Source organism: Epinephelus fuscoguttatus, linkage group LG20 (genome assembly GCF_011397635.1).
Source record: "Epinephelus fuscoguttatus linkage group LG20, E.fuscoguttatus.final_Chr_v1".
Lineage (NCBI taxonomy): Eukaryota > Metazoa > Chordata > Actinopteri > Perciformes > Serranidae > Epinephelus > Epinephelus fuscoguttatus.
The window spans coordinates 21,612,702-21,628,484 of record NC_064771.1 but is presented as its reverse complement, the minus strand read 5'-3'; the positions used below and the strand labels follow the sequence as shown (position 1 = coordinate 21,628,484).

General features: G+C 40.7%; 2 protein-coding genes across 2 annotated transcripts in view; both read left to right on the top strand.

The window, feature by feature from the left end:
* The first annotated feature begins 2,086 nt into the window (after positions 1 to 2,086).
* LOC125881275 (hyaluronan-binding protein 2-like) lies at positions 2,087 to 9,243 on the top strand. The gene is made up of 13 exons (XM_049564363.1): positions 2,087 to 2,170; positions 2,278 to 2,305; positions 2,402 to 2,497; positions 2,704 to 2,814; positions 5,307 to 5,423; positions 5,552 to 5,668; positions 5,781 to 5,952; positions 6,165 to 6,256; positions 6,339 to 6,600; positions 7,467 to 7,609; positions 7,710 to 7,847; positions 8,623 to 8,768; positions 8,858 to 9,243. Exons 1-13 carry the CDS (start codon positions 2,087 to 2,089, stop codon positions 9,014 to 9,016), a joined length of 1,665 nt encoding a protein of 554 aa, XP_049420320.1. The 3' UTR covers positions 9,017 to 9,243.
* A 1,722-nt stretch (positions 9,244 to 10,965) lies between these two features.
* The window catches only part of LOC125880734 (hyaluronan-binding protein 2-like), an 8,313-nt gene continuing 3,495 nt past the window's right edge, over positions 10,966 to 15,783 (top strand). Inside the window, exons 1-7 of the mRNA XM_049563449.1 lie at positions 10,966 to 11,110; positions 11,217 to 11,263; positions 11,729 to 11,818; positions 11,905 to 12,015; positions 14,026 to 14,145; positions 14,334 to 14,450; positions 14,667 to 14,838. Coding sequence (XP_049419406.1) covers positions 11,094 to 11,110; positions 11,217 to 11,263; positions 11,729 to 11,818; positions 11,905 to 12,015; positions 14,026 to 14,145; positions 14,334 to 14,450; positions 14,667 to 14,838 — 674 coding nt within the window. The 5' untranslated portion in view covers positions 10,966 to 11,093. The remainder of the gene's footprint in view (positions 11,111 to 11,216; positions 11,264 to 11,728; positions 11,819 to 11,904; positions 12,016 to 14,025; positions 14,146 to 14,333; positions 14,451 to 14,666; positions 14,839 to 15,783) is intronic.

The following is a 15,783-nucleotide window of genomic DNA, read 5'->3' as shown; positions in this document are numbered from 1 at the left end:
GTGACGTCTGAAAGAATTTGTTTTTCGTGGGTTTTCTCTGGGTACTCCGGCTTCCTCCCACAGTCCAAAGACATGCAGGTTAATTGATGACTAAATTGTCCGTAGGTGTGAATGTGAGCGTGAATGGTTGTCTGTCTCTATGTGTCAGCCCTGTGATAGTCTGGTAACATGTCCAGGGTGCACCCTGGCTCTCACCCAATGTCAGCTGAGATAGGCTCCAGCCCCCGTGCGACCCCCAACAGGATAAGCGGTTACGGAAAATGAATGAATGAATGGATAATGCTTGTATACACACAAAACACTTTCTTAAAGGCATAGTCTGGATTCACCTGCAGTAGGAGGCAGTCGACACGCTCCAGTTTTAGGGAAGCAGACAGGAGTATCACAGGAGCTAAGCAATGTACTGCTGTGAATGTGGACAGCAGCAAAACACACTGTAACCACCTAAAAAAAATCAGTATCAGTTTAAGTGTATGCTTTATTTAGAATATTTTCACCGCTTTACCTTGCCACCAGACTGCCCTTTCCAACAGGGAACTGACGCCATTATATCACTCTCCTCTAAGCCACCAGACTCGTTTGGCAGTAACAGTAATTTTACCTTGCAGAAGACAGGAGTTGCTGGTCTATTGCTGCCTTGATTGGTTAGTTTGTGTTATTGTGTGACTGGTGTTTTAAAGGTTTAGCTCAGATTAACCAAAGTCACATAACGACACAAACAAACAGATTGAGGCAACAGTAGACCAGCAACTCCTGTTTCCTGCAAGGGAAAATTACTCTTTTTATCCAAGGAGTCTGGTGGCTCTTAAGAGAGTGATATAACAGCTTCAGTTACCCATCAGAATGGGCTGTCTTGCAGCAATGTAAAGCAGTTGAAAAAAAAAATCATAACATAGCGCACACTTAAACTGTTATTGTTTTTTTAGGTGGCTGAAATAAGTTTTGCTGTTGCCCCCATCCACAACAGTGCATTGCTCAGCCACCATGGCAGTACTGCCATGCTTCCTGCCTGCTTCTCCAAACTGGGAGTGTGCCGACCGCCATCTACTGTATGTAGTAATACTGACTATGAGTAAGTACCACATACAACCGCACTTCAAAAAAATCCAAACAATTCCTTTAATATATTAAACTGTTATATGTTGCATATCTGTGCAATCTATTTTTTTTTCTCTTTTTTACAAATTGTCCTTAATATTTTAAAAGAAGAAAAAGACGGGTGAAAATAAATTCAAACAATCTAAAAACTGTAATATGCTCTCTCTAAGAACCTGAACTGTACATAAATGGGGGGGCTTTGATTATTGCTGCAATTACTAATACACTTGTATAGTGCTTTTCTAGTCTTCCGACCACTCAAAGCACTTTCACACTACATGCCTCTGTCACCCATTCACACACAGTCACACACTGGTGGCCGAGGCTACCATACATGGTGGCACCTGCTGCTCCGTAACCAATCACATGCTCTCACTCACCAATGGAACAGCCATCGGGAGCAATTTGGGGTACTTCGACATGCTGGACTGTAGAACTGGAGGAGCCGGGGATCGAACCACTGATCTTGTAGCGTGTACAGTGCAGTGCTGAGTAATGGTATTTTACATATTGTAAAACATCAAGAATTTCATACAAATTGTAATTTGTAGACCAGATTTTGTGATAAACTTACAGCTGTTCGCTTTAGCAGAGCAAAACAAGTCTGACATATTGAGAAACTCCAGGTCACTCAGTAATGTATACAAAAAAACCTGATAACTACAAACAATTTACAAAAGATTTTAAGGGAGAAATTTATTTTTAAAAACGCACCATCTGTGGCCAGAGTGCAGTCGAGCATCAGCCTCTTGGTATCACTTTTTAATTTTCTTCTTGCTTTCTGCTTCAGCTTTTGACGACCTCGACAGGAGTAAAGGTCACAGGTCAAAAAAGACATAGTACTGACTCACATGTAACTCCTGTCAAATCAGTGCAGCGTACCAATGATTAACAGGTGGGTGGAGTGTTTGGGGGTCTTCATGTTTCTGAGGAATTATTTAGGACTGTCTGAGCAAACACTAAACCACAGACCTACACTGGTCCCATCATGGCCGGGGTCTACACCAACATGCTCTGCTTTACAGCTTTACTCTTACAACTGTGTGCGCTCACTGCGCTCGGACAGGACTATGTGAGTATGCAGATAGGATGGATTCAGTTTGAAACATGGAATCTAATCATGTATTAATATTTTGGAAGAACTTGATAAATAATTGATATAATTTGGTTTGATTACAGGTATACACAGAAACAGATGGCACTGGTGGTAAAAACACTTTCCACTTTACTCAACTGTAAACTAAATTTTTACTTTATGAGCCCTTTATGACTTGATACTTAAATGCTTTTTTTCCCCTCGCAGCTTATGAGTATTATAACGATTACACCACTGACAGCCCTGCTGGGGATTTTGATTTAAATCTTGATGACTGGTTGTATGAACTTGTGGACTTCGCAGGTAAATTACGTCTGGTTTGTATATGCTGAAAACATGCTGTAGTTTAACTGAGATACCTCTTCTGTCATAAGACACATTGATTCAGGCAGGCATAATCAGTTGCACACTGCTCCTGACTGATTTATCTGAGTCTGTGTGGTAACTGTTGGGACAGCATGTGAGAATTTATATTGGTAAGCATTTGACATGATTGTGTCCTCACTTAGATGAATGTGATCCAAACCCATGTCTGAATGGAGGCATCTGTGACCACACTGCCGACGGGAGCTTCAAATGTTTGTGCCCCGAGCCTTACACAGGAAAGAAGTGTCAGACAGGTATGACTGAGATGAGGTGTATCAGAGCTTCAGGTGTAATATTCAGAGGCTCTCAGACTCTTTGGCGTCTTTGATCCGTGTTTGCAAACAGCAACACAGAGGTTGCTTTTACAGATGGATATGGACAGATTGCTGATTAAAGAGTTGTGCAAAACAGTTTCACACAGGTGCATTAGAATTCACATTCATTAGAGTAATTTAAATCAGCTGTGAACAGATGTTTTCCTGTTGTTTAACACAGGTAGTCCAATAGTCTCGGGTCCCTTTTAAATAAGATTTCTGTCTTTACTGTTTGGAAAAAAGGTGTCAAAATGTGTGAACCCAATGTCAAAGTGTTTGAAAATTTGCAACAGAAGACTTATGCTGTGCTAATGAGGTGATGATGAAAGAGCAAGTGATTCCCAGTTTCATTAAGCGCTTCATAACAATCAACAAAACTGTAAAGTGTGTCCTGAATTGGATTTTTTTTGTTTGTCTTTGGCGCCCCCTAGTGACAAGAACGAACAGACACAGTGTTAGCAATATAAAATTACACACACAGTTTACAGGAACAAAATTATGTTTGAATGTCGTTTAAAGCTCAATTCTAGTTATATATTTATTTTCAGGGACAATGCACATAGGTATGACATGATTTTGCCAAGTGGGACATGCTCTTGGATCAACACCCCACATTACATTCCTGGATCAATATTGCAGTCAATCCATCACAGCCCTTTAATATCATCAGTGTCCTGCTCCTGCGCTTCTCTCAAAATTCCTTTAAGCTTCTTCTGAGCTAAGCTACATTTTCCAAGTTTTCTAGTTAGTACAATTTAACAAAATCATCTGTTACACTGAACAAAATTCTAATAAGTTGTTGCAGGGTTAGCGAGTTAGCTTGCTAACAAGGTAGGCTATGCTAACAAGCAAACTTACAAAGACTAGAATATTAGCGAGTTAGCTTGCTAACAAGGTAGGCTATGCTAACAAGCAAATTTACAAAGAGACTAGAATATTAGCGAGTTAGCTTGCTACGTAGCGAGGCTATGCTAACAAGTAAGCTTGTCAATAAACTAGATTATTGTTGACAAAGAAGAAAGATGCAAATCACCACATTTTCCCAACCTACCTAGTTTGCAAGCAAACTAACTGCTATGTTGGTATCGACATAAACAAATGATCCAAAATCAGCATGGTGATGATGGTTCTGGATAAACCTAACCAAATCTGAAATCAACATGGAAAAAAGGAGGTAAAATGTGTTAATTGCAGGAATTTGCAACTGAAAATGCTTTTATCCATACCTGTCAATCCTACCTGTCAGCATAGCATACCTACCTAGCAAGCTAGCTCGCTAATATTCTCATCTATTGGCAGGTTTACTCAGTAGCATAGTCAACCTAGTTAATGCGATTTTGCTGTAAAGCCCTCTGAGGCAAATTGTGAGTTGTGATATTGGGCTTTGTAAATAGAATTGAAAATTGAATTAAATTAGCATAGCCAACCTATTTAGCAAGGTATTTTGCTAATATTCTAGCATACTGGCAAGGTTACTTGTTAGCATAACATACCTACTTAGCCAGCTAGCTCGCTAATATTCTCGTCTATTGGCAAGTTCACTCATTAGCATAGCCAACCTAGTTAGCAAGCTATCTTGCTAATATTGTAGCATACTGGCAAGGTTACTTGTTAGCATAGCCTACCTAGTTACTTTTTACTTCTTAAAAAAAATTTATTTGGAAAAAAAAGAGAAAAAAATTGGAAAGCTCACTTGTTAGCATGACATACCTACTTAGCTAGCTAGCTCGCTAATATTCTCCTCTATTAGCAAGTATACTTATTAGCGCATAGCCAATCTAGTTAACAAGCTATTTTGCTAATATTCGAGCATACTGGCAAGGTTACTTGTTAGCATAGCATACCTAGTTAGCAAGCTTTTTTGCTAATATTCTAGCCTATTGGGAAGCGCACTTGTTAGCATAGCATACCTACCACCTACCTTGCAAGCTAGCTCGCTAATATTCCCGTCTATTGGTAAGTTTACTCATTAGCATAGCCAACACAGGCAGAGGCTTACAAGTTTTTTGTTCAGTGTTAGAGGATTATGTTCAACTGTACTAACTTCAATTTGGAAAACTTAGCTTCACTCTTGTTGATCGCAATCTAGGTCCAGGAACATGATGTTGGATGCTGATCCAGGGACATGACCTACTTGACTAAACTGCTATCCCTTTGTCAGATGTTAAATTAGTCATTAAATCAGCAATAAAATACCCAACATCTAAAATTAGAACAGAAGAAAGCAAAACATGAAGCAGGCTAAAAATCTTAGAGTAAGGAAAGCATTGTGTAAAGATGTTAATGTACCTTGCAGACTGTTAATGTTAAGCAGGTGGTCAGCAGCACACAACACAAATCACATTGGTTAGGTGTGGCAGCAGATCTGTACTATGCACTAAGCCAAAATTAGATCTAAACTAAATAAAATGAATGCACCATGTGTTTTTCAGTGAAAGATGTCTGCAAGAATGTGAAATGTGGACGTGGAAGCTGTGTCATCACATCTACTGCTCCATTCTATGAGTGCAAGTGCAAGCCCCCTTACAAACCACCCAACTGCAACAAAGGTCTGCTTTTATGGAATTCTGTTATTGAATATCATGTTATTGATTTTTAAAAATCAGTCTAAAGTTCTCCTTACTGCATTGAGTCCTTTGCACTGGACAGCAGCTGATCTTCTTGCCTGCGTTCACAGCATCTCCCTGCAGGCCCAACCCCTGTCAGAATGGAGGCTCCTGCTTGAAGGGTCCCAAACAGTCCTCCTTCCAGTGCTCCTGCCCTCATGGATATACTGGGAAGTTCTGCGAAGTTGGTAAATACAAATCTCTCACTCTCCTAAATTAAATCACACCTTAAAACCAACGTTCATCCTCTAACATCCCAGCTATCACATGGAAATAAATAAAATAAATATTTTCTTCTAGGACCAAATGACTGTTACCAAGAGGATGGAGAGTTTTACCGGGGCATGGTGAGTGTGACAGTTGAAGGGGAAGAGTGTCTGGACTGGAATTCCTATTTCATCGTGCAGAAAGGGGGAGATCCCTTCAAAGAGTACGCAGGCTTCGATGGAATTGGACCACACAATTACTGCAGGTGAAGAGTTATCTTTTGCAAATATTGCATGTACCTACTGCTGATGTAACCATGTTTGTGTTCTTATGTGGATGCAGTACATGTGAGGTGAGGGACATGGTATAGACTCAAACAAAACGTTGTGTTTGCTGATGTGTTTTTGTAAAACTTGTAGCATTGTATGTTGATGACGAGCTTTTTAATATGTGTTTTAAAATTTCTGTCTCTTCAAGGAACCCTGATGGAGATGATCAGCCCTGGTGCTTCATTAATAAAGACGGCAAACTGAAGTGGAACTATTGTACAGTTAGGAAATGTTCAGGAGGTAAAAAACACACACATGCACACACACTCACAGATTGATCTTTGCCTCCACAACTCTCATTGTGATTTTCCATCCCTCCCAGCTCCAGCCACCCCACCAACCATCCATGAAACCGATCAAACTCTAGCCAAGCCGGACGTCGCTGCTGCCCAGTTCTCCCAGTGTGGGAAGCCGCAGCCCGGCCGCTCAGCCAGGATCTTCGGAGGAAAGAAATCTCTTCCTGGAGCTCATCCTTGGCAGGTTTCCCTGCAGACCAGATCCAAAGGCTCCTCAGGGCCCTTCAGCCACATCTGTGGAGGCATCCTCATCCAGTCCTGCTGGGTGCTTACAGCTGCACACTGCATGTAAGCTCCAGTGCTGTTTTGATACATAGTGGCATGGATGGATTACTGGACGGGCCTACTGGGCCATTTATGTACAGTTCAGGGGCCTAAAGTGTCAGGGCCCCCTTTGTCACCTGCAAAATATCACTTAGTTAACATGTACCGACCTTAAAGAGACATGAAATTGCCCCAAAGAGACACAGAAAGACCACAAAGAGACACAAAATGACAACAAGCGACACAGAGAGACCACAAAAAGACACAAAAGACCACAAGAGACACAGAAAGACCACAAAGAGACACAAAAAGACCACAAGAGACACAGAAAGACCACAAAGAGACACGTATTGACCACAAAGAGACACACAAAGACTACAAAAAGATACAAAATGACCACAAAGAGACACAGAAAGACCACAAAGACGTGCAAAGGAACTACAAAAAGACACTAAAGGATGACAAAGAGACACAAAGGAACCAACAAAGGCACAAATATATCTCAAAGAGACACAAACTGACCTTTAAAAAGACACAAAACAACAACAAGGACATGCAAAGGAGCCACAAATAGACACAAAATGACCAAAAAGAGACACACATGACTACAGAGGGACAAAAAACAACCACAAAGTGATGCAAAATGACCCCAAAGATACACAAAACCACACAAAAAAGTGTATACGACTAAAACGAGACTCAGAACAAATAAAAAAGGGGCAAAACCTCCAGAAATTCTGTGTCTTCTATGTAGGAGAGGAGACGGGGTCTTTTGCATGCCTGTGCCCAACGGCCCATTGTCTCATAATCTGCCCATGCATAGAAGCAGATGTGGATTTGTACATGGACACATTCACATGACCTTTATTTACCTCTCTGTGTATGTCCAGTAAAAGCGGATTGGATATGCAGGTGGTGCTGGGTGGAGTGGACATAGAGAAGAATGAGGTGTTCGATCAGGTCATCCCTGTGGAGAGGGCCATTGTGCACGAGCAGTACAGACAGAGCCCGTTTGCTCTTTACAATGATGTTGGTGAGGAGCACAGACAGCAGCTGTTCACTTTTTAACTGAGTTAAAATGAAAATTAAATGTACTGACATGCTGTTCTTTGTTCTGTGGCTCTTCTGTGCAGCCATGCTTCAGCTGAGAGTCACAGACAGACCGTACTGTGCCAAAGAAACCCGCTTTGTGAAGACAGCCTGCCTGCCAAACCAGTCCTTCAACAGCGGGACAGAGTGTGTGATCTCAGGATGGGGCGTGACTGAAACACGTATGTATCATTTCAATCTGCTCAGACTGCTTAACAACAAGTCATAACACAACAACCAGTATGAGTTAACGGATCAGTGGCTGTAAACCGGTTGCTGGTATTTAGTCAGAAGACATTTAAGTATATTTGATTTGCACTGAGGCAACTGAACTGTGCAGAATAAGCAGTTTGAGGACTCTAAAATAAAAAAGAACAGACCAGTTGTGAGATTAAACCAATAAAATGGAAAAAGTTTTGAACTTTGGCAGCTCACAGATTTTCATCCTAGGCCTATATCACGCATTTACATCGGAAAACAGGGTAATTTATTCCTACTTGGTCATTTTAAAGTGTGTCATTTCAAGTGCTGTATTATTAAACTGACTGAGAACAAAGTGAAGCCAAAAATATTATTACGTTAAATACTCATTAGCATGGATGAGTTGATGAGATGATTACTAAACGGGCCTACAGGGTAAAGTGACCGTCTGCTACTGACTGCAGTGTTCACAGCTCCACCTTTTAGTACCAGATCTGTGTGCTAGGTACCCTAACAGAGGGGGGGACCAAAAATGGGGACCGTATGAACAGTTCCAGTGGTACCATCCACAACTTTTCACAGTGGAAACTGGGAAAAAAAGCTTATCAAACTGAACTGTTCTGTACTGCTTGGTGGAAACGAGGCTAAAGAGATGTGAAGGAACTGCAAAGAGACATACTGTATAATAACTACAAGAAGGGTCTTTGGATGCATTTGCACATCACACTCTGTCTAATGCTACTCTGTCCGTCTCAGAGAAGTACGGTACCAACCAGCTGCTGGACACTCGTGTTCTCCTGATCTCCCAGGAGAAGTGTAAAGCTCCCCATGTTTACGGAGACTCTCTGGACGACAGCATGTTCTGTGCAGGCAACATGGGAGGAGGTGTTGACTCCTGCCAGGTCTGTGACTGCTGTGATCTCTTATTTAAATATTCCTTTTGACAGTGCTCATCATGACAATAACTTATCCTCCTCTCTGTCCCCTGCAGGGCGACTCCGGCGGCCCTCTGGTGTGTGAGCATAATGGCACCCACTATGTTGTTGGTGTTGTGAGCTGGGGCGACGGCTGCGGCAAGAAGTACAAGCCTGGTGTCTACGCTAACGTCGGCAGATTTGTTGACTGGATCTCTAAACATTTACTCTCATGAAGATGCATGTAACCGCAGACATGTTGCCACTACCTCAGATAATGTCCTGTTGTAGCAGTAATACACTTTCCTTTAGGTAAAAATAAGCTAGGATGAGAACAAGTTTGAAAAAGCTTTCATGTGACACATTGCCTCAATATTTGTGTTTCAACTCATGTATACCTCACTGTGGTGTGATTACATAATTGTTCCAATGCTAAGTTGCTTCCTAGTTTTTGTAAGCATACTTGCAGCAATAAAGTTAAAGCTAACTTTAAAACACACATAAGATTTGTTATTGAATCCATTAAATCCTTCACATTCTTTGTGAAATATGCAACACTAACAGTGCTGTAAATCATCAGATACACCACACACAAGAGGGCTGAACTGCTTCTTCTTTTATTGAGTCTTCACTTTAAATGTTACAAACAGCGTGATCATGTGCTGAGTAGACTCTGTATATGGTTCTGTACACATGCAACCAGACACATTGCATCAAATACACCCCCAACAGACAGTTTAATTCAATTATATCTTCAATTATAAATCTCTACATCAAGGGGAAGGTAGTGTGAGGGGGGGGGAGAGAGTGTCTGGCCTTTCTTCTCTCTCAATCTGGTCTAATTGTCTGTAGACAGAAGAAACATGCAATTCAGCCCTCTTGTGTGCATTGTATCTGCTTATTTACTCTCAGTCTGATGTTTCCTGCCGTCATTTGCACCAAGTTGTACAGGCTGACCCCGCTGTGCACGGGTTATGTGCTTTCGAATGAGTTCAACTAACAGAACTTAACTTTTCAAATTGTCACGCCCTCTTTTTGTGCTGCCAGCTTGGTCCACATTGCAGGTATCCCAGTGTGCTTTGTGCAGCAAATCAGTCACTTCCAATACACAGCGAATGGAATTGAATTTCTGGTTGCCTGTAATCTCATATAGTGGGCATGCAACGTAATACTGTCACCATGTGCTTTCATATGTTGCATTTTAATGCCTTAGGAGTATCATTTCAGGATACATAAGTTCGTCTTGCTTATCTGTTGGTGTACCACACCTGACATAGAGCGGGGATACTCAACCTGCAGGTGTTTGGTGGCCTACCAGATTCATAATTTTCTCATTTGCAATGAAAATAAATTGATTCACACTGGGATTTTTATGCACATGAAAATAAGGTGCCAAAGTGCATAGAAAACATCAAAATAGAACTTGTTAATAAGAAACACTCACTGGGGCGTCGGTGGCTTAGTGGTAGAGCAGGCGCCCCATGTACAAGGCTGTTGCTGCAGCGGCCCGGGTTCGACTCTGGCCTGTGGCCCTTTGCTGCATGTCACTCCCTCTCTCTCCCCCTTTCACGCTTGTCCATCCTGTCAATTAAATGCTTAAAAATGTTGCAGAAAATATCTTTTAAAAAAAAGAAACACTCACTCTCCACTCATTGTGACTATAGTATAATGTTTTTATTACCATTTTTGTTAACATTTAACCAAAATCAAGATCTTTCCCTAACCCTTAACCGCATTGCTTCTGTTGCCAAAACCAAAGACAGGAGTTTGGATATAAACCTGTGGTTCTGGTATCAAAGTCCTGCACTTAGTACACATGCTATCCTCTCCAAACACCTGCTCACTGAGCCTCTGCGGTACATGAATCTAGAGTTTTGTTACCTGAGAGCAATGTTGTCTCTGATAACTCTGTTACCACAGCCAAGCAGTTTAGTAACATACAAACATAATCTCTAGGAGACAGGGTTGGTAACTGACAACTGATATTGTTTTTTCTAAATCACGATTACCTGAATTAACTCAAAGTGAAATTTGCTGACAAAGTTTAAAGTTGTATTATATGTGCGCAAATAAGACAAGGTTAAATAAATGAAACCACGGTGCATAACAATTAGGGCAATGTCCTAAAACATACAGAATCGATGCAGCTGGCTAATGATTGACAAGCGCGAGGGATGAGCTGGATATCGAGATGCTTTTTAGAATTAAAGTCAAACTCGGGGTCTTCAGTCATCTACGTTGTGCTGACAGTGACACACGGCACCATGCTGACCGTGGCGACCCTGCTCATAAGCCTGAGTATACTAGGCGTTCATGGACAGAACCCATATGTGAGTTTCTCATTATCTTTATGAAGTATTCAGTGAAGGATGATTTTGTTTTGATTCATATGGAAAAGTTGCTGATCTATTCTCTGCTGTGATTTTGTCGTTTCAGCTGGATAGCATATGTAAGACCTCTTTCTTCAGTTGATGACACGTGTGGTGTGTGGTGACACGCTTTATATTAGTGCCACTGAGATCTTCAGATAGGTTTATTATTTGTATTTAGGTTATTTGGTTTCATATTTTTAAGACATTTTATGGCATCTTATTAATTTTTTTCAATATAGTTTAATCTTTAGGTGAGACAGAATGGTGGAGGATTATCTAATGCAAAGTGGTTTTAATGCACTTTGTTCTATCTATAACACAGTCAACACCTCCATCATTTCATCCTGTTCTTTATCCTACTGCAGTATACAGTACGCTTGTATGAACTCTAATATCAAAATCACCATATAAGCTAACTTTGAGTATTAAGTAAAAAATCAATAGCTGTATTTACACCAAACTGCATGTACGGCTTTACTAGAAAATGCTCCAACTAACTACAAGCACTACAATTCATTTTGATGACTGATTTTGTTGCCAAACTCCAGTGTGTAAACAGCTCTCTGTTCTTGGCAGACATTGATTACGGAGACGACTACACCACTGACGCCCCTAACACTGATTTTGATATTAACGACTGGCTCTTCGACCTCTTAGACGTGTCCCGTAAGTGACCCTGAAAAGTTGTGTTTGATTGTACTGCATATCTCCATCTTACTTCTCAACATGTAAACTCATATTTCCTTTCCCAGATGCTTGTGATCCAGACCCTTGCCTCAACGGTGGCTCGTGCCAAGTTCAATCCGCCACAGCATTCACATGCCTGTGTCCTGAGCCGTACATAGGGAAGAGGTGTCAAAGAGGTAGGAATTCCCAACTTGGCTTCATGATAAGTTCATTTTGTGAGGCAAAGGAACTGCAATTTCTTTGTATTTATTTTTTCATTTATTACTATTATTTTTTTATCCTAACCCCTGACCCCCTTAGTTAGGCCCATACTGTTGCTAGGTTGGACAATCTTGACAAAAAAGAAACATGGATATGCCAGTTGTTTTTTGTTTTTTTTTGGCTGGATACCATATTAAATAGTTTCTAAGTGTTATGCAATATTGCTAAAAGAAGCTGTCAGCAAGGACTGGAGCATGTAATGGAAGAATATATTCACGATAATGTTGTGTATATCCAAATAACCTACACAGCACCCTATGTCACATGGTTGTTAGTAATGCAGAGGAACATTGCCTTTACGTTGCATTCCATTTCTGCAAATAGCAATGAGTAGGCTAGTCATTTGCAAGGTAGGCAGGGTGACTGCACCAGTATTCTCGTATTTTCAGTGAAGTCAGAATAAGACCTAAAGTTACTTTAGGATGGTATGTAGCCTTACAGAGATAATAAACAAAGCAACTTTAGCTTTGATCTGGCCAACAGTGTCACATTAAAAATATGTCAGCAACCAACCTATTTGTTCTTTTCCGAATCTCTTACTTTACCACAGCAATAAGGAGGAAACAAATCTGGCCGATGATGGTGACCTGAGATGTGGCTAACTCTTCTTGATGCAGCTATATGTTAGCTAGCCTAGCTAGCGTTTAAGGGTCCATGTCATTGTTTCGACATCTCATTAGTCCGACTGTCCGCGGTGCTGAACGGCTTAAGGCGGAGCAGGCTCACAGCTTATGTGTTTGTCACTTTCTTTTTCATTTTAACCCACACCATGATCTTTTCCTAACCCTAACCAAGTGGTTTTTGTGCCTAAACCTAACCAGACCTTAACCACAGGGTATCATGATGATTTCGGAACGGACTTTGGAACAATGAGTTTAATATGGTCGGAACAATGGGCTGTCGAACCAATGGACAGTTCCCGCATTTAGTGAACCTAAGCTACCTTTAGCAGTGACAACAACATAATGTGTCCGTTAGGATTGTGATAGTCCTTTAGCCACATCTTTTAACCATCTTCAAAAATTTGGTTTTCTTTTCAACATAGAGAAGCCTAGCACATAGCCTGCTCCAGGAATGAGTCCTCAAACCCAGATGTTTGTGAGCGTTTTACCACTCTAGGTTCACTCGTCTCAATGTCAGTGGGTTTTTTAATGGGTTTTTGGTTAACACAAGTTTAAGAGACTTTCCCGTTATGTTCCTCGACATAAAATACCCAACTTGTGAATTTTTAAGCTTTTACGTGTCTTAAAAAAGGTGGTTGCTAACAAGTGGCTAAATGAGACTGCAGAATGTCATCACACCAACCACAGCTTTACAGCCTCCTTGAGGTAGAGGTGTAAAGACATGTGACCATAGTGTAGTTCTTTTATGGCCAAACGTTAGCATTTTACTTCTAGTGACTGAATTTAGGCGAAAATCATGAAAGTGATGTTTTGTGGTGTTAATTTTCCGCAAGAAAGTTTATTTTCTGCAGTAACCCAAAATCCAGTGGAAAAATCCCATTGGCTTTTTGACCAGGGAACCTGAGTTATGCTCATGTTGGCCTACAGAAAAACATTATCCCTGGAGCACTTGAGTAGTGGTTTTCCAACTGTCAAGTTTGTAAAAAAACAAAACAAAAAAAACCAACACTTTATTTTGACGTGCAGGGAATATCCAGCATATCTAGGTATAACACGTAAGAGTAAAGTTGACTGAGGTTCTGCTGAACTGTTGCTGAACTGTCATTGGAATACACAGCGAAAAGAGGCAGGGCTTAGGAAGGGTCATTTCTGTTTTTTTGTGTACCAATCTATTTTGATGACTTCAAAACTAACTGTAGTCCCTTTCACAATCATTAAAGCTTATTGCAATATCTCAGTGTTTCCACACAAGGTTCCTACGTGTCTAATCTTTACTTCTGACAACTTGTTTTGAATATCTAGTGAGAGATGTCTGCCAGAACGTCAGATGTGGTCACGGTGACTGTGTCGTCAATCTGAAGAAAGATCCTTTTTATGAGTGCAAGTGCAAACCTCCCTTCCAAGGTCCTGATTGCAAGACAGGTGAGTATCCCAAACCTATCTTAAACAATTAATTTTTGAATGAACTGAGCAGAACAGTACATTAAGTACCTTGTTTTGGTCAAGCAAGAAAAATAGGGTTGCCATTATTCTTTGAGGGCCCCAGAATCTCCTGCTACACCCCTACTAATGTGCACTATTGCATTGTTTATGTCTTGTTTCTGTATCAGTTCCAGTGTCTGCCTGTGAACCCAATCCTTGCCAAAATGGAGGCTCTTGCACAAAAGGGAACCGCCGCTTGCGCTGTCTCTGTGATGATGGATATTCTGGGAAATTCTGTGAAATTGGTAAAGACTTTGCAAATGCCAGAAAAAAAGCCGATAATGATCTAATACAAGAGACCAAAAACCGCCTTGTCCTCAGCATATTTTTGTAACAAATTATAATTTCAGTTCCACTGCAAGTAAGAATAAAATGACTGTATTTGTGCATTTGGATGTTAAAAACTATTCCACTCCTTGAGCTCACTTCAAATTTTCTTCTCACTCAATCTTCTTGGACAGCTCCCACTGACTGTTATGAGGGAAATGGAGAGACATACAGGGGTGTCGTCAGCATCACAGATGATGGGCATGAGTGTCTGGACTGGCATTCAAATTTTATTGTGAAGAATGGGGACGATCCTTTCTCCATGTACTCAGACTTTACTGGACTGGAACTGAACAACCACTGCAGGTAAAGACAAATTATTCAATATTTATTTTTAAGTTTAAGAAATGCTTTAATTCCTGAATGATCATTTATATATGAGTTACTCACCCTGTGTTTCCTTGAATTCGGGAAGATAACTTTGCTTTTCTCTCCACGTACGAACCAGCAGTGTATCGAGCTGTTTATGTAGAAGTGTCTTAAATATTATGTTTTTTGGGAAAATGCATGTGTTGGAAAGTACTAACATACGACTGGCTAAATGAGACTTGGATTATAGTGCACAAGTTATGTAAGAGTTTGTAAACAGGTATAGTTTTGCTGTTGTTAAATGCAGACCACATTTACTTTTTGAAGAATGTCTGCCTTTTTTGGGTTGTTCATTCAATGTAGAGGCATGCAAGGAGTTTCCTTCACAAACTCAACCTAACACAGGATGAGGAATTGACATACAGATGAACATTTGGGGGTTGAATTATTCCTTTAATCCATTGTGTATACCGTTTAGTCAATCATAGCATCTGGGAAATTATTCTGTTAATGTAATATAGACAGAAAAATGAGACAATCCCAGCGAAAACTGGGGAGTTGTATGAGTTGTCTTGAGGCATTTCATTTTAGTGTAGGTGGATTCCCATGTGGAGGGAGGAATTCTTACCACTAGGGGGCACCAAAGTTGGAATTTTCAGATACTACACCTCAACATGATCTTAAACCTACTCATTATATTTTTCCGCTTGGGCAGAAGCCTGGAGAATTACTAAAATGACACTGAGGGCGTTTAGCATTGTATCTAAATGCAGGAGGGGTCAGTGGTAAAAAGTTGTCAGCGATTAGGTTTAGGCAACAAATTACTTAGTTAACGTTAGGAAAAGATCATGGTTGACGCTAGTCACGTTAGGCGACTCACATAAGACATCAGGGTTTAGATTTAGGCAACAAAGTTACGTGGTTATGGTTAGGAAAAGATTG